This window comes from Macrobrachium nipponense, chromosome 31 (genome assembly GCF_015104395.2).
Source record: "Macrobrachium nipponense isolate FS-2020 chromosome 31, ASM1510439v2, whole genome shotgun sequence".
NCBI lineage: Eukaryota > Metazoa > Arthropoda > Malacostraca > Decapoda > Palaemonidae > Macrobrachium > Macrobrachium nipponense.
Window position 1 is genome coordinate 31,728,682 of NC_061093.1, and position 27,183 is coordinate 31,755,864.

The 27,183-nt window shown below is 35.5% G+C and overlaps 2 protein-coding genes across 3 annotated transcripts in view; both read right to left on the reverse strand.

The window, feature by feature from the left end:
- The window catches only part of LOC135206744 (neprilysin-1-like), a 684,073-nt gene that overhangs the window by 63,583 nt on the left and 593,307 nt on the right, over nucleotides 1-27,183 (reverse strand). The gene's annotated exons all lie outside the window — the stretch shown is intronic.
- On the reverse strand, nucleotides 69-11,651 carry LOC135206515 (neprilysin-1-like). The gene is made up of 9 exons (XM_064237872.1): nucleotides 11,535-11,651; nucleotides 9,422-9,535; nucleotides 9,076-9,212; nucleotides 8,357-8,453; nucleotides 6,597-6,731; nucleotides 5,761-5,859; nucleotides 5,396-5,473; nucleotides 5,074-5,177; nucleotides 69-200 (listed from the first exon to the last, which is right to left on the reverse strand). Exons 1-9 carry the CDS (start codon nucleotides 11,649-11,651, stop codon nucleotides 143-145), a joined length of 939 nt encoding a protein of 312 aa, XP_064093942.1. The 3' UTR covers nucleotides 69-142.

Consider the following 27,183-nt stretch of genomic DNA (forward strand, 5'->3'; position numbering starts at 1 on the left):
AGAATTGAAGGACCTCATTTTCAGTCAAAAAACTAAGTGCAATATTTATATATACATATGAAAGTCTGTATGTATATATGTGTATGTATATAAAGATTGATATAGATATATATAAAGATATATCAAACAGTACTTACTGATTTCATTTGCTGGTAGGATTATGAAATGCATTCACGACCAGAGGCTGTATCAACCAATCTCTGAAGAGAAAGAAAAGTAAGTGGATAAAGTTAAGTATGTGAATTGCACTGAAAAATGTAGGTTTATAAAACCCTGAAACATATAATTAAGGTGTTTTTTAAGTTTTATTTTTAATAGTAAACAATCCCTTTAAACCCCAAATATCTGGAAAGGAACAAAATTTCATTTTAATGAGGACAGCACGGCAACTTATGTTAAATACGGGCTACTTATGCCTTAAGGAATATTCCTATATTAATTGATGTTCTACACAGCTAAATACAAAATCATAATAGAAATTATGAAATCCAATGCAAAGTTTACCTTTTCAAGATTTGCTCTTTTTATCAGTTTATATAGAAGCCTGATAACGGGTATTCCAGTCTAATATAGTTCAGATATAATTCGATGGAATTATTTACTGGATATTGTATCACAGTAAAATGTGGAAAACGGGAAGGGACATAGAATACTTCGTAATTCTATGTCCCTTCCCGTTTTCTACATTTTACACTACACTTTAAGTGATCCTGGCGTATGCTCTATCATTAGTTATGAATACCAATATTAAAAAAAAAAAACTTCTTTCAGTTTTCTTCTGAAGATTGAAAAAGAAACCCACAAAATTACTGTGCATAACGTGTTTTCTTATAAGTATTTACATTTTATTTTTTCTCAACACTCGAGTACTTTCAGGCCCTATCTGTGGCCTTTTGTCTAGAGATGTGTAGGTTGTCAGCCTGCTGGGCCTTGACCCAGGCTGACAACCTACACATCTCTTGAAAAAGGGCCACAAATAGTGCCTGAAAGTACTCGAGTGTTGAGAAATAAATAAATAAAATGTAAATACTTATAAGTAAACACGTTATGCACAGTAATTTTTTTTTCAATACCAATATTGTCTATAACCCAGTTACCGCAGCTGTACAGTAAACTCTGTAAATATTTATACTAAATCAATTTTCCACTGGGTGTTTTATTTAACGATGTTTTATATCCTGCGATCCCAACCAGAGGGCTAATTGGTTAGTAATTAATGATTTGCTTTTTGGCTTCACTTCTGTGAAAAGGAAAGAGTTTAGATTAAAAGTTTTCAAATTGTTTGCAAATTAGTCTGCCAGAACATAAGCAGCAGGTTGGAAAACCTGTTCTCTAATATTTACTTCATTTTCAAAGTAAAAACTGTATCCATTTGCATTACATGATATTGACATTTTCGTCAAAGGATATGTGAAAGTTAGACCCTAGCATAAATCATTGATTTACTAAAATGTATCTATTTTGAAGAAGTGTGTTTTTTTGGGGGGCGGGGGGCGGCTGCTGGGTATTTGGGAGTGGTGGGTATTTTCTCTACATGCAGATAAAAATAAATAATGAAAGAAAAAATACGGATTCACTTTGTAAAATGTGTAGAAAAAGAGTCTATAACATGCTGACTATCTCCATACTTAATAAAAAACAAAGTAAAACTGTTCGCGTTAATCGTTTACTATAGTAGATTACATCAGCCGTGCATCTGATGTCTAGGCCAGTCCCTTACGACGCTCTTGATTGGCTGTTAAGCTAATCACAGGGCTGGAAACCCTCAGTCTTTCGAGAGAGTTCACTAGGCAGGCTGTATGTGTCCCCTCTCCTGAGGGATACGTGTTCCAAAAGTATCCCTCAGGAGAGGTGGAACATACATCCTGGCTATGTGAACTCTCTCTAGAGACTGAGAGTTTCCAGCCCTGTGACTGGCTTATTAACAGCCAGTCAGGAGCGTCGTAAGGGACTGGCCTAGACATCAGATGCACGGTTGATGTGAATCTACTATAGTATACTATTGAGGGAAAATGCTAGAGTGTTTGCACTCATCTATAGGCAGGTTTAGTATCGACGGTCCGTCTAGTATGAGAGTAAAGGAACAAGCAAGAGAATCAATACACAAATTTCCTCATCTACTGTGTGACTGTTTCTAATGCTCGTGAGTAAAAGAGATACACAACAAACGCACATACAGAGAGAGAGAGAGAGAGAGAGAGAGGAGAGCGAGAGAGAGAGAAGAGAGAGAGATAGGAGAGAGAGAGAGAGAGATAAAACGGTAACGTTAAGTTGTGAAGTTTTAATAATAATTACGGAAGATAATAACCAAGAAAAACTGTCAAATTTTGTCCATGTAACCTATGAGATTCCTCTGTGACAAATTTTAAGCATTCTTGCTGCAGAAAATGTTGATAAAACAGGATGGTTAAATTTAATTTTCGTGATGATAAATAGAAGGAGGCCTTATAGTAAGTAGTTAACAAATACAAGATTCGTCCTTAGCTGCATTCCACTTCGCCAAGTTACAAGATTCTCAATTAGATATGTTCTCAAGCGGAGAATTAATAAAAGACTTGAGCCTGAGCGGCTGGGGTTATTAGGAAGTGGGTAATTATATACATAATATTTAAAAAAAAAAAAGGTGAATCTTCAGCAAAAACCGTGAAATGGGGCTGGAAGACAATGAATGCTTATCAGGTATTTTCCTATTATTACTACTTCGTATTTCTGTAAAAAGGCTATAAATCAATCACTTTTGTCATTGACCAATATTCGGACTAATCTTTGAGCTAAAACTTCTTTCTCTATTATTTTCACCCCATCACCCAAAAATCTCTCATTTCTATAGTCTGGTTTATTATTATTCTCATGTGGAAGTGAGTATACTTAATGTAGTTAGACTATTCTAAACATGAGTGCTACTGTGCCATTTCAGGAAAGGTATGATTCACCGTTGTTTTCACTAAATAATCAAAGAATTTCCGTAAAAAACAACTTTTAAGTTTCGTATATATATCTTCCCATCAAATGCCATAGTTACAGTTAAGTTATCTTTGCTGAAATTGATGTTGTCAATCTCAGTTTCCGAAAACGAATAATGCTTCAACCGCCTCTGAAACCGAACGTTTTTTCGAAATACAATCAATTTACATCACAAAAGGAATTTACACGAAATTGTAGGCCACCTCAGACCAGACTCATCCCCATCTCGAAATATGGAACATTATGTTTGGCACGGCAGCAATCTGACACTGGAAGAAACTTTGATAACGCACCCCTAGGCGCAAAGTTAAGTATTTCTTAGTTTTAACAGACCACTGAGCTGATTAACAGCTCTCCTAGGGCTGGCCCGAAGGAGTAGATATTTTTTCAGTGGCTAGGAACAATTAGTTTCGTAGCAATCGGGGCCTACAGCTTATTGTGGGATCCCAACCCCATTATATCGAGAAATGATCTAGGCTGCAAAAATGCACATCTCCACCAAAACGAAAGTAACTTTCTATTCTAGAATTAAACAAAAAAATAAAGATTAGGAAGAGAGAAGGGGAATAATTATGCATCCATACACATTCATCCTCTCCAGTGCTTCATACTTGAGTGATGTGAGACTTAATGTGAGACTTAAAACTAGCTAAGTAACGAAAGATGTCTTACATGCCGTTCCATATGTTAATGAAAGTAGTTCTTGTTCCTCCATAATAATCCTCACTTCTGGAAAAGAGAGTCCGAGTGGTGGGTGAGTTGTTAGCTGCTATTATTAAGCAAAAGAAAACACTTTAAAATCAAAGCCTAATAAGATGCCAAGGACACTTACAGACAGTAAAGGCGAAGCCATGCAGTTAGAAGAGCCACTCATGCAATATATCCTTTTTTATTCAGAAACACTGAGCCTTCAACATAGCCTATAAAATCCAAATTTTCTTCGGGCCCATTAAGATATAAATAGATTTTGGTTTGGACAAATTCTCAAAATCCACCATTAGTAACGATTACAACGGGAATCATATATAACGTGTATATATTCTTTTTTATATCTTTACATAGTCGAAACACACAACCCCATTGGGGAGGGAAGCTAATTACAGAGCACGTTAGTGTGGGAGCAATATATTTCCAGTCTAATCGTAACCGGAGAGTGAGTTATTATTTAAGCCAAATAACTACGTTTGGCTGGCTATTATATATATATATATATATATATCTATATATATATATATAATATATATCTATATATATATATATATATATATATATATATATATATATATATATATATATATATATATATATATATATATATATATATATATTATGTAAGGTTGTAGTCCACAGGTGAAAAGAAAAGCAGTAATTCCTTTTAGCTCAACAGTTCCGGCCTCCACTGGCCCTTATCGAGAGCTGTTTATATATATATATATATATCATATATATATATATATATATATATATATATATATATATATATATATATATATATATATATATATATATATATATATATATATATATATATATATATATATATATATACATGTATCATATATATATATAATATATGTATGTACGTGTATGCACGGTCTGATATATGTGCTTAATTTTCTGTTGAAAAATCATTTTTATCTTGAAACTTTAAGTTAATCGTACAAATAAGTTATTTCGTAATAAATCCTTAATCCGATGTAATTGTAATTATTCTACCTTGTTAAAACTGACGATTCGGAGAAATAAAAACTTAGATAAGCACTGACTTCCATTTGTTCGTCAGTGGTTCATCTTTTCATGAGTAATAAATTGAAACTTGATATTCACCTGATATCAAATATGTTCTGGGACATAAAGACAGTGAAACTAATCATAAAAATTGCCTCTGAGACGTTTGGATTTTTGAGACCACATTGCATTCAATATATCATTAGTCAATGATAAAATGAAAGTATATTGAAAGCCAAAGAGAGAATTCATAGTCTAAACATATTTCTAAGACCTAAGATGGCGGGTCTGTCCGTCATGCATGTCTGAGCACAGAATCCCAAGGTGACAAACATTCAGCAATGTATTCATATTTAGCGACGGCTACCAATAGAGGTGTACCTCTTCTTGTCGACTGGCCGGGAGAGCTTCTGGAGTTCCTTCCAAACTTCGTGTTTCTTCATTCTCAATATGTTATTGAGGAAATGATCTTCCAGGATCTCCAGCTGAAAGAGAAGTGGACGAGTTACTTTATAGTCGACGAACCATATTGAATACTGTATCTGATTCTAAGATTATACTTCAGGTATGAATGGAGGATAAATAATGTAAAGTAGATAAGTTTACACACACTCTAGGTACGATATTTGAAATGGAAAAGTTCTTGTCAAACCATTACGGTTCCGGCATTACTGATTATATAGTGAATATTATTATTGCTTACCCCTTCAAACTCAGCATCTAGTAGTTCTGTTGATTCTATGTACTCTGGATAACCTATCTTTTTACCCATTATGTCTAACTGAAACAGAAGTCAAGCGAATATCATTAGTACTATAAACAAGATATTGGAGTATTTTTAAAATATCAAATAAAGCTTCATGAAATCATTCACATAATTGGGCTTATACCAAAAAACCATTAGCTGCACTGTAATTCAGTATTTTGTCACTATGGAACATCCGGAAACTTGTAATAACCAAACATTTTTGCATATATGAATACAGTACCAAAACGGTCATGAGGAAGATCTAGTGCAGTATTTTATCATCCCTGAGGAACACTTGGAAAGACCAAATCAGAAATTACCTTGTCGCTACAGACTTGCTTCATTTCCTGCTCCAACCAGTCCTGTCGATCAATGACTATGTGGAAGGCTGTTCGAACCTCCTCGACCATGTTATCAATCTGCAAGAGTAGAGAACATTGGGCAATGCCGTCTATCTTTGATGCCATTGCAATCTCGGTTTTATTTCAAAATCACAACAGTCAGCAAGATTCAATCTTCTATGTTATTTCCATTTTCTATTCCCGGTAGCGTCAGTCCATTCAGACAAAGGCTAATGACAAATTTCCTCAGTTTTTACTCGCCTTCATTCAGAATTTTATTTTTATTTTTAAGAATTTGGAAGAGCTTGCCTGCAGATATGAATCAAAGTTATTTCTCCCTTTTGGGAAGGTATGACTTTTACAAAAGGATGTCTATATTCACTTCAGTTTGTTTAGTGATCACTCAGTTAAGTGGATTTTTCTTGGCAATCCAGTAACCTTGAAGAACTAAATATAATACAATAAATAACTACAACAGCATTAGCCAGAAGAGAGGAGCAAATTCTATAACTTCATCCCGTTATATTTTCTTATTCATCGTTCTTCGAAAATGCTGTCACAGTTTTATAACAATTACTTTATAGATCAGTTAGCATTATGCAGCCGTTAATATTCAATGACCTTGTTATATATATATATATATATATATATATATATATATATATATATATATATATATATATATATATATATATATATTATTTTAAAACATATAATACATTTTATTATTTTATATATATATTATTTTCATCAAAACAGCCAAAAAAGAAAAAAATATTAAAGTTCAGGTGGTTCCTAAACACCATTTCACTTACCTCTCCTGAAATTTTCTGGTCGTAATGTTGCTCAACATACATTCTGGCAAGCGCTGCTCCAAAGCCTTCGTTGACTAGTGCTGCACATTCCTTCCAGCGACTGATGTACGTACGTTCTTCAAAGGGATCCGGTACCTGAAGTGAATAATGAATGAATCTTTCAAATCTAACTTGAAATAAAGCAAATTTCGAGGGGAATCAGAGTTTTTTTTTTTTTTTTTTTTTTTTTTTATAAAGATAGACTGCAAATGAAGAATTGCAAAGTACAATATAAGCATTGCGGATGAAAGAAGTGCGTCGGTGTGAAAATGTGTACAGGTCGTAATTTGTTGATTTTTTTTACTTTTTTTTTTTTTTTTTTTTGTTTTTTTTTTTTTATTTTTTCAGAAGTTACTACCTTGGATCTAGACATCTTGCGATAGGTAACCGGATAAATGATATCTAGGAATTGTCCTTCAAAAATGAATCAGGTTGGTAGAATTTTACTCTGTAGATTCTTCAGTTTCCTTGCATAGGTCTATGGCTGATTCACTTAAGGTAGATTCTTGCTGAGCCCTATGCCTACGCGACGCTTGTTTGGCGGCTTCTGATTGGCTGCAGCTTAGAAAACTAGCAATATGATTTTATTTCTTCATTTATCTCACGTTTAGCACAACATAGGAAAGTTTTGGTCATACCAAACGATTCGGTATTAATTGTACAACAAAATCATGATTACCTGAAATCAATAACAAAAACACAAAGGAATTACGAGTGAAAGTGACGAGGAGCATTTAAATATTTTTATTGTTTTCACTTTTCATCGGATTTTGCATCATTCACGCAATCAAGGTGATCTAAAACTTGTTTTCATGAAATAATTCACCCTGAATATGCTGGTGCTTTCAGATTCTAGATGTGTGGAATATGAGGAGAGAAAATTAAGGATATGTCTTCTTATGTTGCGAATCATCCGGCTTCTGAGAAGACTCTTAGTACAATTGCTTACACTCGCTTACATGGCACAGGGGACACGACCTGGGATTCGGATCTGATGATGCGTTTGCTTTCGTCACTCACCACACTCTCTCTCTCTCTCTCTCTCTCTCTCTCTCTCTCTCTCTCTCTCTCTCTCTCTCTCTCATGTGTCAAACTATTTATGTTTCATTATTAAAATTAAATAGACAATTAAAACTTCTTGAGAAAAATGTTAAGAAATTACGATTATTATTGAACTACGGCTAAATTTTACATAAAAAATCTTTATATGGGGAAAACAATGAAATAAGCATGGACAGTGATGGTAGCGTTCTTCTTGGACGTATTGGGTTGCACTTTTGAAAACATCGGTGTTTCTATCATTTTGAACAAGTGCTAACTCTGACAGAGCAGGCACTAAGAGTGTTACAATACAAATTAGTGGTCATTATTTCCTGATTACTTATGTATAAATAATCTACCTTCCTATCTTATGCTAAACGTGAGAAAAGTGAAGGAATATAAACATAATGCTTAGTTTCCTAAGCTGCAGACGAAAATATGAGAGACCGAGCGACCGCCTTCCTACCTCCCGGTATCAGCCAATCGGAGGCCGCCAAACAAACGTCTCGTAGGCATAGGGCTCACCCAAGACTCTACCTTAAGTGAATCAACTATAGTAATGTATGCTTTACAATTACTGATGAGAGCCAAGTCTTCACGAGCCTTTCCATCAGCCTGAGTCAGCAGAAGAAACGGGATATATAATAACGCCTATATGACTATAATTTGATAGAACTCACCTCACTTCTAAACTGCTGCCACAGCTGCTGAAAATAGTTGCTAATATATGGCATGTAGCGTAAAACAAATCTCCAAAGCAAGTAGTTCACGATGACCCTGTGTGAAAGAAATTACAGGTTTAACAGCATTTTGTAGTTGGCAACGATTTTAAATTACTTTCTTCCTTACGTAGAGCAACAACTTAAAACTATATCATGATATGCAAACTATAGTAGATTCACATCAGCCGTGCATTTGATGTCTAGGCCAGTCCCTTACGATGCTCGTGATTGGCTATTGATAAGCCAATGACAGGGCTGGATACTCCCAGTCTCTCTCGAGAGTTCACTTAGGCAAGATTTATGTTCCATCTCTCCTGAGGGATACGTCTTTCAGGAGAGGTGGAACATACATCCTACGTACGTGAACCCTCTCGAGACACTGAGAGTTTCCAGCCCTGTGATTGGCTTATCAACAGCCAATCATGAGCATCGTAAGGGACTGGCCTAGATCAAATGCCACGGCTGATGTGAATCTACTGTAGCAGACACAGACTAAAGTCACACTTATTTCATGTTAAATAATGGATTTTTTGGCAGAGTATACGAAACGGGCACCTTCGCCCTTGCACTCTCTAATGTAATGCAAGTTAAAATAAATAAAACTAAGCAAAATTCCCAATACAAGACTCATTGAGTCAAGAGCATCAAATGGGTAACTTAAGGAATTTCAACCTCACCTTTTCGGAGTGGCAGTGAGGAGTTTGACCAGGTCCGGTATATATGCGTTACAATGGAGAGTAATGATCAGCGAGTCGACGTCTAATTCTAGCTCGTACTGCTCAAGTGTATATCTTAGCATCCGACTCCAAGCTATCTGCCGGTGAAATACATCTGTGTGAATGTCTTGTTAACATTTAAAAAATGTGAAGCTTTTTAGCTTGCTACCCAATCACCCCATGGCCAAGAGTGCTTCGATCAGTGCTGGACTACAGCGGCCAAATTTCATAAAATCGACAAGTCTTTTATCTGTATGGATACTTTCAGTCATTTATTGTTTTATTTCAAAGTGACTTACTTCAGTACCATCTGCTCCAGCTGCGCCACCGTCATCCTGCCAGAGGTCTCTTCTTCCTCCAGCAAATTTTCTGTCATGTTACCCGACTCCCCTAGTGAGCCGCAACTTCTACTGTCTGAGATCTGAAAAAATAAAAGAAAAAAAATGGGAATATAACCTAATTTACGTTTTCTTTCCTTATCAAAAGATTCTCTCTCTCTCTCTCTCTTTCGTGTTCCTTCGTTGATATAGTATTTTCTCTCAGCTACCCTTCCTCACGTATATCTTGAGACATCGGCCGATAGAGTCTAATTGTTAGTAAATTCTCTCTCTCTCTCTCGATCTCTCTCTCTCTCTCTCTCTCTCTCTCTCTCTCTCTCTCTCTCTCTCTCGGAAAGCATTGACTATTCTGGTCAAGACTACCTTAAACTGGAACCAACTAGTACTATTATGCAGTGTTTGGATCACATGACTGACTTCCCATATTCGGTTTGCTTAACTCATATATAATATACATTTTATAAATGACATACGAGTATGTTCTAGCAAAGTTTGTCACAAAGATTAAGAAAATACACAGAATCAAAGGAAATGACAATGTATGGTAGCCTATACATATATACAAGAGAATAATAACAATGCCCCAATGATTATGTTTTTGTTTGTTTGGGGGCTGAAGATTTTGATAAACATCTTTGTTTAGTGACAGAATTATCCGCTTTAACTTTATAAAATGAGGAACACAAGATAATATTGAAAGAGAAGACCGAGTAACGCGAGTTATATGAATTATAAAGTATCTTGTGTTGGAAAATCATAAAAAGTACCTTCCAAATCCTTATACGAAGGAAAATGTGAAAAGAAAATAATCTTACAGCACTTAAAATTCAAAGCAGAGTTACAAAATGTAAATATGCGTTAGAACTAATTCTTAATAGAGAATTGCATGCTATTTACGAGGCATATCAGTTGAAGGAAAATAAGATTGACAGGGATAATGGATACCTGAGTTTACGCTGTAAAAGAGCATCCCCAATAAAGAAAATTGGCTCAAACTAAAAAAGAAAATGGACTTTTAACACTCATAACTAAAGTAAAACGTTATATGGGCAACAGCTCGCCTTTGCTTTAACTTGAAGACTGAAAAGAACATTAAAAAGAACAAAAAAAAAAAAAAATCAATGCAAAACAGCAAAAATATAGACCTCAGTTACGGTTTTACAAACTTATTGATTAATGAAGGACGTAGCTGATTCGCTATCGCTTTGCACTTTACATCATAAAACAGGAACCTGAGATAATCTAAAGTTCATCCGTTAAAATATGAATGAGACAATGACTAGCGTGCCTTGGTTTTTTTTTCGGTTGATCAGCTTTAATTAAGAAAACGGCAGTATTACTGATATATATATATATATATAATATATATATATATATATATATATATATATATAGTATATACCATATTTTTCAGGCAAACATGGCACGCTTATTCCCCCCCCGCCCCCCCACCCCCACAAGAGATGCACCGAAAAATCACCGTGTTATTTGCTCGAGGACAGACTTGGTGACGGTCTATTGACAAGCAATCTTTTCATTGTTTCCATTATTTCTTAGAATGATTATCACTTAAATATCATAAAATAAATATAGTTATAAGGATAAGGGCGTAATTACAGTACTAAATTGCATATATAGTCATTCAGCACATAATAGGCAAGCATTATAATCAAATACCCCTGACAAGCACTGTGAATTTCGGGGCATTTATTTATGACTCGGTCAGTAATGACTTTTAGGCTGTGAAGAGATTCATAAAGGGGTTACAGTATCCGCCTTTTTTAACTGTAAACAAAATAGTTTCTTTCCACATTCCCCCATATTACGTAAATTCTGCTAAAAAAGTGACTGGGTTATGGTCATACAATAAAACTTAAATGAATTGCTTGTATGTTCTGTAGGTGTGTCTATCAATATACTATTCTTTCATTTGTTCTTGGTTAATTGCGTTTCCTGGGAGTTGATTATACTAGTTTTTTAGAAAGTAACCATGCAAAATGCATGTAGGTAAATAAACATGACTGTAACCAAAACATATTCTGCAGTATTGTTTCGTTACCGTAACGCCGCGAGCTCACAAACCGCAGACACAGAGTGGCGCCTTACTGAAGCTTGTTTGAGCTCAGCCGTTGTGGCCGCTTGACTTATCCACACCAGAGTCGCCTGTGTGTGTGGGTACATGACACCAAGGTCTCGCATGCCCACTGTGTCACGCCACTCGGGCCCCTCCTTTTCAGTTCTGGACTCTGAGGACTATGCATTAACACTTGAAGGTATATATATCTCGTTATTAAAATAAAATCCATATGAACACCATGAGAATATATATATATATATATATATATATATAGTATATATATATATATATATATATATATATATATATATTTGTCTTTTCCTGTACAATCCATCTCTTTGAAGCCGAAGATATCACACATCTCCGCCCATGCCTTGGCTTTTGCAATTTTATTGCTGTACTAGTCATTGCAGCATACATCCCATATTGATGGTCGGGTTTCGATTTCAATAATGAATCAATCTGCATCGATTGTAACAATGGTATAATAATAATCATAGCAGCAAAATTAATGACGTGTTTCACTTCAACTATTGGGTTTGCAGGCGGGATTCCACCAAGGCAGCATGTAGCATGCGACAAGGCAACACCGTTGTTGCTTGTAGCATGCTTCTGCTATGTTGACTCTTGAACGCCACAAAACCTTTTCCACAATTCAACAAAAACTAAGCCATTGGTCAACAGATGTCTCAGCTGACGGTCACACCATACAATCTCTTCTTCTTCTTCTCTTCTTCTTCTTCTTCATAATAATAATAATAATAATAATAATAATAATAAAATAATATAATAATAATAATAATAAAAGCTGTATGGTAAAAGCATCAAGGAAATAGATACCCTAATCCAGACTATAAGGATTGTATCTGGGGACATCAGGATGGAGTTTGGAATAGAAAAATGAGCCGCCTTAGTCAACATAACAAAAGGCAAAGTAACGAGAACTGAAGGGATAAAGCTACCAGTATGGGAGCAACATCAAACACATGAGATGAGACAGGATACCAAAATACCTGGGAATACTGGAAGGAGGGGATATAAAACACCAAGAGATGAAGGACACGATCAGGAAAGAATATATGCAGAGACTCAAGGCGATACTCAAGTCAAAACTCAACGCCGGAAATATGATAAAAGCCATAAACACATGGGCAGTGCCAGTTATCAGATACAGCGCAGGAATAGTGGAATGGACGAAGGCAGAACTCCGCAGCATAGATCAGAAAACCAGGAAACATATGACAATACACAAAGCACTACACCAAGAGCAAACTACGGACAGACTATACTAACACGAAAGGAAGGAGGGAGAGGACTACTAAGTATAGAGGACTGTGTCAACATCGAAAACAGAGCACTGGGGCAATATCTGAAAACCAGTGAAGACGAGTGGCTAAAGAGTGCATGGGAAGAAGGACTAATAAAAGTAGACGAAGACCCAGAAAATATACAGAGACAGTAAGAATGACAGACAGAACAGAGGACTGGCACAACAAACCAATGCACGGACAATACATGAGACAGACTAAAGAACTAGCCAGCGATGACACATGGCAATGGCTACAGAGGGGAGAGCTAAAGAAGGAAACTGAAGGAATGATAACAGCGGCACAAGATCAGGCCCTAAGAACCAGATATGTTCAAAGAACGATAGATGGAAATAACATCTCTCCATATGTAGGAAGTGCAATACGAAAAATGAAACCATAAACCACATAGCAGCGAATGCCCGGCACTTGCACAGAACCAGTACAAAAAGAGGCATGATTCAGTAGCAAAAGCCCTCCACTGGAGCCTTGTGCAAGAACATCAGCTACCTTGCAGTAATAAGTGGTACGAGCACCAACCTGAGGGAGTGATAGAAAACGATCAGGCAAAGATCCTCTGGGACTATGGTATCAGGACGGATAGGGTGATACGTGCAAACAGACCAGACGTGACGTTGATTGACAAAGTCAAGAAGAAAGTATCACTCATTGATGTCGCAATACCATGGGACACCAGAGTTGAAGAGAAAGAGAGGGAAAATGATAAGTATCAAGATCTGAAAATAGAAATAAGAAGGATATGGGATATGCAGTGGAAATCGTACCCATCAATCATGGGAGCACTAGGCACGATCCCAAGATCCCTGAAAAGGAATCTAGAAAACTAGAGGCTGAAGTAGCTCCGGGCCTCATGCAGAAGAGTGTGATCCTAGAAACGGCACACATAGTAAGAAAAGTGATGGACTTCCTAAGGAGGCAGGATGCAACCCGGAACCCCACACTATAAATACCACCCAGTCGAATTGGAGGACTGTGATAGAGCAAAAAAAAAAAAAAATAATAAATAATAATAGCAAGAAAAGCTGGTGAGAACTATTAATACTGGAATACCTACAAAAGAGGGCTGATAAAAAAAAATGACCTGTTACTTGAATGACTTATTTTGAAAAACCTCATATAAATTACTGCACAAAATTACGATAACATTTGGATTAATGGAAAATTGTTCATTTTATGTAAAATAAAAAGTCAAATATCCAACGCCAGCATTTTCCTCCTTTAAAAAGAAATTGTGAAAGATTGATTACTCACGAGAGAGAGAGAGAGAGAGAGAGAATAGCCAACAAGAGCATTTGCCACTGGTAATACGATCTTGAGAAAGAGAGAGAGATAATAGAAAAAGAAAGAGGGAATCTTCCCTACAAACCGACTGAGTCAGCAGTAGCAAGTTTTCTTGGTCTATTTACTAGTTAAATTTTTCTGCTAATCCCCACAGTGTACGGTTATTCTTGTACTCTGTCAAGCATATATCTCATAGAACAGCAAGTTCCCTATATTCTTTTATAAATTCTACGGCTTTTTCTTGCGACCAATTCATCTTGTTGCTTTCAGCAATCGAATTCTTCCCGCGACTGGTAGTAAGGCGTTCGTTCAACAGCAGGCAACAGACTAAATCTTGTCGCATGCGTCGGGTTATACAGCAAGGAGTTGCCATCTGTCGCAATGCCACACAGTTGCGTGCTACATGTTGGTTTCTGTTGAATTGGTAGAAACACACTTGGCGTATGCGACAGTGTAGCATAACACATGTTGGCCAAAAAGTTGCCCCATTTTTACGGTGGAATCCTGCCGTTAGCCACGGCGGTTCGTCTACGCGGGGCAGTGGTAACTGGCAACACACAGTGTGTCCTGATGACGTCACCACTTGCTCAGCCACGTTTGCTTACAAGTGACCAAGGTGATTGCGCCTACCGCACCACTGCTTGCTTGGAGCAGTGATAATAACTTTGTATTAGGGGTGGTGGATGGTCGTGCCAGCAGTGGAGATTGATAATATTTACTGGTGATAATTGATAATTTTAGTGTGGATGTTTGATACTGGTTATTGTTATTGACGATGGCCAATACTGTTGATGGTGGTCAGTGGTGATGTTTGGTGAGATCTTTAAGGTAGGTGCTTCAAGTTAGCCTACTATGATAACATACGCAAGGTGTCAATTTTCATGGCAACTGTACATGGAAGTTATGCGTTTACTTTAAACCATTATTACTTTTGGACTTGAAAATATCATTCTAATGTGTATGAACGGTTCTGACCTTCGTTTAATTAGCAAATTAGTACTTTTAGAGATCACGAGTCCCCTTATAAGTATACTCGCAATCCCACAATTCGGGAGACCACATTGGGAAACAGTTTTTTCTTTTTTTTTTTTCGAAAATGCAGAATGTGAAATACACGGCCCTTAGTCACATTGATAGTATCATACAGATAACTTTATGAAATTTGTTCAAATATCATGCACTAGGGCCAGGCAATGACCTAGTACCCCAAGTTAGGTTAGGTATGGTTGGTTAAGTCATTTGAGGACGAAACGACCATCAGTAACGCTCAAAGGACTCGTTAAAACATAAGGAAGAATATTTAGCAATCCAATTTCCGTCAACTTGTACACGCGTGACTTTTCTTTTTTATTCATAAATATCAAACTATAAACATGGCTAATATCCAGTTCACTATTACCTTGGGAAAAACTTACACCTAAGGGGAATTATTACTGATAACGCTTCGTTCTGGCAGGATTGGGACAGTTTCTTTGTTTAGAAACGATGTTAGAGAGCAGTAAATTGGGCATTAAACTATATTTGTAGTTTAATATACATACATACGTATATTTAATATATATATATATATATATATATATATATATATATATATATATATATATATATATATATATATATATATATATATATAGAGTATATCGGTGTGAATGTCTTGCATTTTAATCACAGTTTTTAGCATAAGTTGTTGTATTCGCTCAAGTTGTATAATCAAGGATAAGTTGTATAGACAATGTAAACACGGAAAATGCATACACTCTTTCTCTCCGTCCCCAACATTATCCCCTTCGTACACATGTAAAGAAGGTCATGCAGAAAAAAAAAACGTTTGTATCAGAATGCCATCGTTGAATTTATTGTTTAAGCTTAGAACGCCGGAGGAGAGGGGGTGGGTGGTGGTGGATTTCGTGTGGTCCGGAAAACTTGCTAATCTTAAACATTATCAGGGTTACACTTGATTTATGTCAAAAGTATCCTGTTAGAGATGAAAATCATACTTTTTAAAATGGAGTGAGTGATTTGATGGCGTTCTGTTGAAAAAACAAAAAAACCGACAAACAAAAAGTAGCAGCCAAATTCACATGGATATAATTGATATTACATTACTTACTTTTATAAGGACTTTATTTATGGTTCATTGGTTCTCCTTGTACTATGTTCGCCGCTCAGAATGTCTCGTTTAGGGTGACAGTATCTGCCCCCTTTAATAATAATAATATAATAATAATAATAATAAAATAATAATAATAATAATAATAATAATAATAACAACGTAAACTTATAATCACATGCGACAGAAAAATAGTTCGGCAGGTCGTATCGATGTAATAAATTACTACATCAACGAATAGAGAATAATAATAATAATAATAATATAATAATAATAATAATAATAATAATAATAATAATAATAAAATGAATCTTGATGATGGAAGAACATAGAACTACGAGAAAAACCATTCTGTTTACCAACAACATCTAAGGGGAAAAAATCGCCTTTTCCTGGTATTGCCCGCCGGAGCGTCCCTCTAGGGAGCACTTGCCCTTACGATCTTTCCACCCCCCCCCCCTACCAACCCCGACAAAGATCCATTAGGCGGCTCCGTGAAACCTCGAGTGTTGAATTCGCATTTTATCAGCGAAATAAATTTCCGACGTTGTACGTACCCCACTTACAGTTTGGAAGAAGAAGAAGAAGACAAGGCTATTGTTATATTATATATCATATACCATTGTTCATTTCCTTGTGAAATGAAAGCAGCTCATCAAGAGACTATTGTTTCTGTTTGTCTTTTTTAAGCCTGTTCCTGAGAGAGAGAGAGAGAGAGAGAGAGAGAGAGAGAGAGAGAGAGAGAGAGAAATGCTGATCTATATAACCCTATCTGATGAGGGTGTGATAAGCCTTGTGATCCGAAGGAAAGAGGCCCCACCCCCTCAAAAAAAAAAATAATAAAAAATATAAAGATGAAATCATCTTGGAAAAATGGAAACCTTATATATATTACAGGGAAGGAACACAATTTTCCCCTAGGGATTACGTCCCTAAGCCTTTGATCACATTCTTCATAGTCGCCTAAGATACCCTCTCTTCCTCGCTCTGAGGTGTTGTACGTGTGTGGATATATATGTACTATATAATAACGTATATATCATATATATATATATATATATATATATATATATATACATATATATATATATATATATATATATATATATTTCTATATATATCTATAATCATATATGTATATATGTCTTTTGTGACAGTATATATATATATATAATACTATATATATCTTATATATATATATTATATAGTATATATATATATACATATATACATCATATACATACATATTTCTGTGTAACATGTGTATATAATATATATGTATATATATATAATATATATATTATATATATATATATGTATATATAAGATTATATATATAGTATATATATATATATATATATCTATAATATATATATATATATAGACATATACATCAATACATACATTCATATACCATACATATGTCTGTGTAACAGTGTGTGTATAATATATATATATATATGTATGTATATATATTTATTTATTAATTAATTTATTTATTTCATTTCACCGTCTCCTTTGTTATTAGATCTGTTAAATCATTGTTAGAATCTATTTTTAGGAAACCCAAAAAGTAAATAACTCCAAGCATCAATGATATATAAATAGAGAGAGAGAGAGAGAGATCTTCTTTTATGGTGAGATTAAACACCATTAAACTGGACCGCTCATAAAAACGAGAGACGAAAAAAAAATGGAAGTAAAAATTGACAAAATTAGGGTAGACCAAAAGAGCTCTCTAACAGTAATTAGTTTTTCATCCTGTCAACCTCCAGTGCTGAAACTTCGATGGCGGTTTCATCAAAGACTTCATTTTCTGGTGAAGAGGGTATATATGAAGACTCAAACACTCGCTGTAGTACACTATACTCTGTTTTTTCCATCTGTCCATCCGCCTGTGGTGGTCGCGCATGGTAACACTGCGTCCTGGGCTTTAAATAGTTACGCTATGTGTAAGTTTTTAGGTAAATCAAAAGGATATCTTGGTGTACATTTGCAACTGAAAAGTGTTTTCAATAATTTACTGTATGCGAATATTCGTTAATATTCGAAATAGGAAATTATTTAAAGACCGGGACGTAATGTTACCATGCGCAAACACCACAGGCGGATGGACAGATGGAAAAAAAAAAGTATAATTACTGCATACTCTCAGTAAAAACCATTACGTGAAATGGGTACCCTTGGTGCCTATAGTGTACTTCACGTGGTGCACAATAGGCATTACTAAAGGTTCTTTGCGGCGTCTCCTCTGCCCCTAGCCGGGACCTCTTTCATTTCCTTTTTATCGTACCTCCGTTCATACGCTCTATCTTCCATGCGACTTTCCATCCTCTCTAACAATTTTTACATAGTGCAAATGAGAGGCGTTTTCTCCTGTTACGCCTTTCAAACCGTCTTACTGTCTATTACCCTTTCAGGGCTGAATGACCTTAGTAGGTAACCTGGGAGTGCTTAGCCATTGGCCTATATATATGTATATATATATGTATATATATATATGTATATATATATGTATATATATAATATATATTTATATATATATAATATATATTCCATTCCAACCTCTTTCTATTGTCAAATGAATGTAGGACGTGTCTACGTTAAGTCATCTAAAAGCAACTGACTCGCATATCCATATACTTTCGAATGTGACTTAACCGGATACTATTTAATTAGGAAAAATATAAATACAGCCTACGAGAGTATCACGTGAGACGCCAGAAATAGGACCAGATCAAAGTTATGATTCGCCTTAGCAATTTTATACCCTTTTTTGAAAAAAATGGGGTAGAGGAAGGGGTTCTTGGAACTATTTTGTTTTATGTAAAATGTCAAAAAAAGGAAAAAAGTCGATCTGGTTCGGATTTTTTCACATTTTTGGTAGTAAGAGATACAGGAATGGTAGATGTATTTTTGTTTTTGTTTTTTTCTCGGGGGATTTTACACCTTGATAAGAAAACGATTAAGACCGATGAAGAATTTATCTTTAGTATTTTCCAGAGTGGAATAGCCTTACTATAGTAGATTCAAATCAACTGTCCCTTTGACGTCTAGGCCAGTCCTTTCCTTTACGACGCTCCTGATTGGCTGTTGATAAGCCAATCACAGTGCTGTAAACTCTCAGTCTCTCGAAAGAGTTCACATAAGCAGGATGTATGTTTCCACTTCTCCTGAGGGATAATTTTGAAAGACTTATCCCTCTAGAGATGGGACATACATCCTGCCTATGTGAACTCTCGAGAGAGACTGAGAGTTTCCAGCCCTGTGACTGGCTTATCAACAGCCAATCAGGAGCGTCGTAAGGGACTGGCATAGACATCGGATGCATCGGTGATGTGAATCTAATAAGTACCTACAATAGATTCATGCGAAGTTAAATTGATAGCTCGTTTGTAACTGGATGAAACACATGTTAAAAAAGTATAAGCTAACTAAATTTGAAGGAACAGAGGAAGGCATCAAATGCTGGGAATGATGTCAATGAGTCAAAATTTTTTAAGGAAATTCGTTGAATGTACGGAGAAATTGAGAAATAGTTGATGGTTTGGATAGATTTATCTGCAAAATATGTAATAGGTCCTGAGTAGAAGAATGGGAAGAATAGTAGATTTGTTTTATTTTTATGGTTCCGAACACTGATTCGATGGTCTTAAAGAGAATTTTTATGTTTCCTTCAATATACTATATATATATTATATATATTATTATTTTTTTAAAAAAAAAAAAAAATATATATATTATATATATATAATATTATATATATATATATATATTATATAATAGTATGTATTATATATATTATAATATATTAATATATATATTATATATATAATATATATATATATATATATATATTATATATGAAAGAATCTTTATACGTAATGACTGCCTTCTTCGTGGGTACTTACCATCGCAAACTTGGTCTCGAAACGCAATAAGTTCATCTATGTGTGAGGTATTTGGTGACTGTCCCGGCCAGCGAAGTAACGGTTTCTTCCATGAGTGCTCTGTAGGCCGATAAGTATCCAGCGTATTCCCTCGTTGCTAGTGTTGAGGTAGTAATTTCTCGCTAACGCAGGTGATCCTTTGTAAAACTGCAACAGAATGGGCGAGTTATTCAGTGTAGAAGAACGTTTTGTAAGATCCTCGAGTGCTATTAGAGAATTAGTATGCGAGTATGTGTGATATACATTTTTAAAAATTTCAGTAATAGGTGATTAAGCCGTTTTATACTCAGTGACTGTCTTTTGCATCTTCAGTAAAAAAAAAAAGCTTAATCTGTCCTTCGTTGTAAAATGTAAAAGGTACGTCTGAATTATTTACTAATTTTACTTATTCCTGTTTCTTTGATTAACACAGTAAAAAGTGTAAAGAAATCAGTCTCTAATTTTGGATGTTGACATGCACACGCATGAAATTACAAGCAACACTCCAAAATCATTAAAATAATAATAAAAAAAATTGTCTGCTGCAAGATTGCACTAATACGGGAAAGATGCATTTCTGATAACACTTCCTTGCAACAGATCATTATGGTATGCTTGATAGTTATATTAATATTCAAACGGTTTGAAGGCTTTTTATCAGCTACGTCGGTGTAAAACCAACAAAGACCAAAAGACTGAGATGAAATGGCTGGAATGGAAACGGGAATTGAGAGCCTCCCTAATTCCCAGAAGTTGGTAAATTTTGCCTCATTTGATTTCGAATAAAAGTGATAAACATAACTAATTCGACATCCATTGACCCTTCCTCGATTATTAATACTACAGACTAAATGATACAGCACAGTATTATTTTAAGTATCAAAACTTTGACTGTCTTCACATGTTCTTGCTTCATTATTGTTTCAGAGTTAACATTATAGGATGCAAGTACGAATGTGTCTATACTATACTAAATGCAGTCTTAAGTTTGATTTTTTTCTTTTTTTTTTTAACTGACCTGAATGGTAGATCTGTGCGAGTATTCGTATCTGTCTCTACAAAATGAACACAATGAAACTAAAATTAGACGTTTATGATTAACTTAGTAACGATTACTAACTTAAATGACTAAGCAAAATGTTGATAAAGTTTATTCCAATACTTTTTTTTTAAATATAGATCAATTGTATATACATTCCGGTTCGTCCTTTAATTCCAATCATACTTTCCCCAGGAAATCACGCGGCGAATGGAGATCACACAGAAATCACTTAAAAGTCTTCCGCTTCAAGAAAATGAAAACCGCTCAAAACTTGTTACCTGTAATGTGTACATGCTAAAATTCCTTTCATCAGGAGTGGTATACGAGTCTAGAAACATGTGTACCTGTTACAAGGTCAGAAATCATTTAAAGTCTAGCGCTTCAAGAAAATTGAAACCGCTCAAAGCTTGTTACCTGTAATGTGTACATGCTAGAATTCCTTTCATCAGGAGTGATATACGAGTCTAGAAACGTGTGTACTTGATACAAGGTCAGCTGTGCCAGAAGGCGTTCCAGGTTGTACTGCTCGTCGTTCCAGTCATCCGCTCCAACGAGAATGGGCCAGACCCCGAGCTGCTCGGCCGTTAGTAGGTCGAAGATAGGAGAGTCTGCCATGTCTTTCTCATGGACTGTGAAACCTGGAAAGAGGAAGGTGAGTGCTTTCAGAACTTTTGAAAAATAATGTAGGTATACTATAATCTTTATTTTAAAAAAAGGTAGCTTAAGCCTACATTCGTTTTCTCTACAACAAACCAATTTATGCAGTTCCTTACACGCACAGAGAAGAACTAAATCATCACCTGTTTGTGGGAAGGTGAGCTTTCAGAACTTTTAAAAAATAATGTAAGGTATACAATGATTTTTATTTAAAAAAAAAAGTGTCTTAGGCCTACATTCGTTTTTTCTACAACAAACTAATTCTTTTTCTAGCTAGGTGCTTCGCTTTTGTTTTTCCTATCATTTTTTTTTAGATTTTTTTTTTTTTAGAAAATAAGTTTAAAAAAATAAACTTTCCGTGTTACTTGTCCTGTACTACAAGTTAGATTTTTCCCCTGCCACATGACAGCCAGTATCTAAACTTAGACAGAATATTTTTTTTTTTTTTCAGTGCCATGCGTTTTTGTCTCTTACACTTCAGCCACGTATGCTCTGTTAATCCTTCTAAAACTTCATAAGCAGGTAAACAAAAAATTTCCAGTTTATATTTACTTATTTGAGTCGACCAAAATATTCAAATTGAGCGCTCGCTTCTACTCTTTGTCGTTGTTGTTTTTTGTTTTGTTTTTGTTTTCCAAAGAATTAACAACAAGTATTTATAAATATTGACGACTTTGCTCTTGAACGCTTGTCGTCTCATGGTTGCAAATATAATTAAAAATAGTAGTTGTCTTATAGTGTTTATATTTAAACTACGTATTTGCGTACCGTTCATTGTTATCGCAGGTGTGCTAGCAAAATTATCATACCTATTTTTCTTTAATCGTATTTTCATTCAGTGTTTTCAACTCGTATCGCAAGTTGGTCCTATATTCTATTTACTCAGCCATTTCACTTTTTCATTTTCTAAGAAGCAAAGCATTTCCTGTATTCTTGTATGATAACTTTTCTCTTCTGTCATCGTCTTATTTCCCTTCCAAATAACAGCGCCTTCTGAAAACAATTCCCTTATAATTCTGTCGTTCTTATTGCGCACCACTTTTGCTGAAATTAATTAAATTTGCTATATTAATTTTTATTGATTCTCTTTTTCATTCTTTTACGTCTCCTGCTTCTTCAACATCTTTTGTTGCTATTTTTTTTGTACCCAACCCATTGCAGCGTCTTGCCTTAAATTACCTTAGAAATCATAACCACTTTACCTACATCTATTTTCTTCAGATGTCCATCAGTAAAAAATGCAGTAAAACCGACTTAGTATTGTGATCATTGAAGTTCGGATGTTTCTCTTATCACTTTCCTGTATACATATGCCCCTAGCTCATGTTCTCATTGATCGTATCCTGCCCTGTTGAGAGATTATTAGTTTTATTTATCGCTTTTATTTTTGCCAGTACTGGATGAAGATGTATAAACTCTAAACTTCGCTACACACACACACACACACACACACACACACACGCACACACACATAGGGACAAACTTATTTGATCATAAAACAGATTAACATGTTGAAGGTGAAGTACATATTCCCTTTCGGTTATGTAGACTGATCGCACGCAATGTAGACTTAGTGGCTAAATTTGGCCTGAGTGAAGCTCTCTAGAGTCTAGATAGTGTAAAGTGACTGTAAACACAAGCGAGAGCGCTTAAACCAGAATTACCCTCGGCTTCCTCTCGGGTTGTTTTAGTTCAACAAGTGTACCACACTTGGAGGTTTCGATTTAAATCGCGTTTTTTCCATTCGGGTTGCAAAGTACGTTATAAATTTAATGAATAAAGACGTAAGAAGATTGAAAACATATAACGCTGACATTTTAGGTAAGGATAGTTCAAAACTAATTTTGTCCATTTACAGATTTTATCAAAGTACACTGGTGCATTCTGTTTCATATTAAGTATATTATAATCTTAATGTACCTGTTTGGTAAACCATTCTGTATACGCTAATAATAATAAGGTAAAAAGATTATAGGTACATATAGCTGAACTGTCTGGGGATTAATTAAACACAAACCCACGAATTTTTTTTTTTTTTTTTTTTATTAATTTTAACTGCACTTCCCGCGTGGGCCACCTTAATGAAAATATAAATATTAAGAATGAAGATTATTATCTTTGAACAGTCGAAGGAATAATACTCCTGCCGGCAATCTTTCATTCTGTTTACAGAATCCTTCAAAACACTATGCTTTTTACATGCTATACACACCAAATGATATAATCTTACCGCACTCCCGCCCCTCGTCGTACATTACGGGACTTTTGAGAAAGTTGGATTATTTATGGAAAATCTCAGCTCCCTAGTTTCAACATTAACAATGTGCCGGAGATTTACAACCAGAAAACTTCCTACGCGGGCGGGAGTAACCATTTTTTTTTTATCTTTAATCCCGTTATCTATTTCGGTCATAACATACAAAGCTTAGAGAGCAGCAATGCTGCAAAAGGAATTCAGAGTTAATAAGATGTGAATCGTTCTTTGCATGCTTGGAATATATGTTTTAAAGGGAAACTGACTGTATTTGTTTGTAATGCTAGGCAACAAAAGTCGGAAGTCTGGTCTCTGTTAAGCAATACGAAACGCGGGCGCGCGCGCGTGTATGAATATGAATGGCCGGATATGGTTGTAACGCACGAAGGTTTTAGAAATAATCCGAAATAGAAATACATGGTGACCATTATATTCAGTGATAATAATAGCAACAGCGGTATGCCATTTTCTGCGGTTATATAATTTGCCAAGAAAGAGCTGACAAACTTTAAAGTAGGATATTAAATGCCATAGAAATATATTAAGAATGGGCAGTTTATTTGTGATTTATTAGTGTTCATACATCCCATTATGTTCAAGGGTTCCAAGAGGTCTTTTCCATAAACTCCTGGATTCAGAAGCAGTGCTTCGAAAAATATTTACCTATGCATTAAGTCACCATCAGCAAATAAGATCAAGCATTTAGCAGCTTTATAGCAGCTAAATATCAGTAATTCTCTCTCTCGGTCTCTCTCTCTCTCTCTCTCTCTCTCTCTCTCTCTCCTTCTTATGTGCTATTTCTCGTTTTCTTGTTCTTTTCTTAAAATGCCTTCTTTTACTTTACTTCCCTCCAATATCCTTAGATCTCTCCTCCTCTCTTCTCTCTCTTCTCTCCTCCTCTCTTCCTCTTATCTTCTCTCTCTCCTCTCTCTCCGTATGTCTATTTCTGAATTTTTTTTTTTTTGTTCCCTTAATATGCCTTCTTTAACTTCCCTTACGAAATATCCTTATATTTGGCCGTGGAGTCTCTCTCTCTCCTCTCTCTCTCTCTCTCGCTCTCTCTCTCTCTCTCTCTCTGTCTCTGTTTCCTTGTTCCCTTATTAAAATGCCTTCTTTTAGGATACTTCCCTCACACATGAATATCCTTTAATATCGACCGTGGAGTCTCTCTCTCTCTCTCTCTCTCTCTCTCTCTCTCTCTCTCCTTATCTCATGTCTTATTTCTCGTTTTCTTGTTCCCTTATTAAATCCTTCTTTAGGATACTTCCTAACACATGAAAATCCTTAAATATCGACTGTGGAGTCTCTCTCTCTCTCTCTCTCTCTCTCCCCTTCTTGTCTTATTTCTCGTTTCTTGTTCCCTTATTGAAATGCTTTCTTTTTAGCTTACTTCCCTCGCGAATATCCTTACATATCGGTCGTGGAGTCTCTCTCTCTCTCTCTCTCTCTCTCTCTCTCTCTCTCCTCCTCTCATGTCTTATTTCTCGTATTCTTGCTCCCTTATTAAAATGCCTTCTTTTAGGATACTTCCCTAACACATGAATATCCTTAAATATCGACCGTGGAGTCTCTCTCTCTCTCTCTCTCTCTCTCTCTCTCTCTCTCTTCTAATTATATTCTTCTTATTCTTCCTTGCTTCTCTCATTAAAATATCTGTTCCCCACCCCGCTCTCCTCACATACATCCTTCGATATCGGCCGAGGAAGGAAGGGAGGAGTCTTTTTGAGATCAAATCAACAAGAGCACCGCAATATCTAGACCCCACATCTGGGACGGACAATGCCATGAGGAATAATGCAGTCACTCGACTTCCCTCTCAGCAATGAAACAAGAAATAAACGTCTCTGAGAAGAAAAATGTCCAGGAAAAAAGAGGTCGGGCGATGGGGCAGTATCTTCCCGGAAAAGAATGAAAGAGAGGGAGAGAGAGACAGAGAAAAAAAAAAGAACCCGAGATAGCGAAAGGGGTGTATATATATATATTACTGACCTGAGGAAATGTGGACGACGAGAAAGAGTATGTTTCATGCAATTCTTTTCATTTTTTTCACATTTCACGACTATCGGATTTATGATTTTTTCACTCTTTATCTATTTTACGTTTTTTACATCTGAATAGTCAATGGAAATGCAGCAGCTGCGGAAAAGAAACTCTTGAAGAAATAATCGTCGTTATTGCCGGGTCAACGGGTTTGCTTCCTTACCGTAGGCCTACCTCCCTTCTGGTCAAAGGTGCGCCTGACTTCCTTGCTATAATATGTTGCCCAGGTTTTAGAATGAAAACTTTTCAAGTTCACCGCCATCGATTATAGTTAGTAAACGCTGTGACTAACCGTAACCAACGATGAGAGCGTAGCAAACGGGGAGAGCAATTTGCTTTTCGTTGCCTGCTTTGCAACTTTTACGTCTCGTAGTGGCTTGTGTCAGAAATTTATCGAGTGATCGAGAGTTGATGTCACGTTTTCGTTGAAAATGTCAGAAATGCTCTCTCTCTCTCTCTCTCTCTCTCTCTTCTCTCTCTCTCTCTCTCTCTCCTTCTTATGTCTTATTTCTTGTTTTCTTCTCTTATTAAAATGCCTTCTTTTAGCTCACTTCCCTTACGAATATCCTGAGATATCGGTCGCGGAGTCTCTATCTCTCTCTCTCTATCGAGTGATCGAGAGTTGATGTCACGTTTTCGTTGAAAATGGTTAAAAAATGCTAGTTTACTTTGATGTTAATTTTACTCTGAAATGATAATAGTTTATGAAACACCCTACTGTTTACGGTATTAAGAGTTCTGTTAATCGCTTATTTTCATTCCTAATGGAGATGTTTCTAAAAGTATACTTAAAACACATCTCAATTTTTCTTTCATAAAGCTCCTTTCTACTTAGTTTATTTTATTATATTTATCTATTTTTTTTTCTTTGTAAATGAACAAACCCATGACAATATGGTAATGCTATTCTCAGTTTCTCATGATTATGAAACGAATATAAACACTTCTAGAAAGCTTTATGGCAATAGAGAGTACATTTCAAGGGTTAATATAGTTATTCATGTCATCGAAAG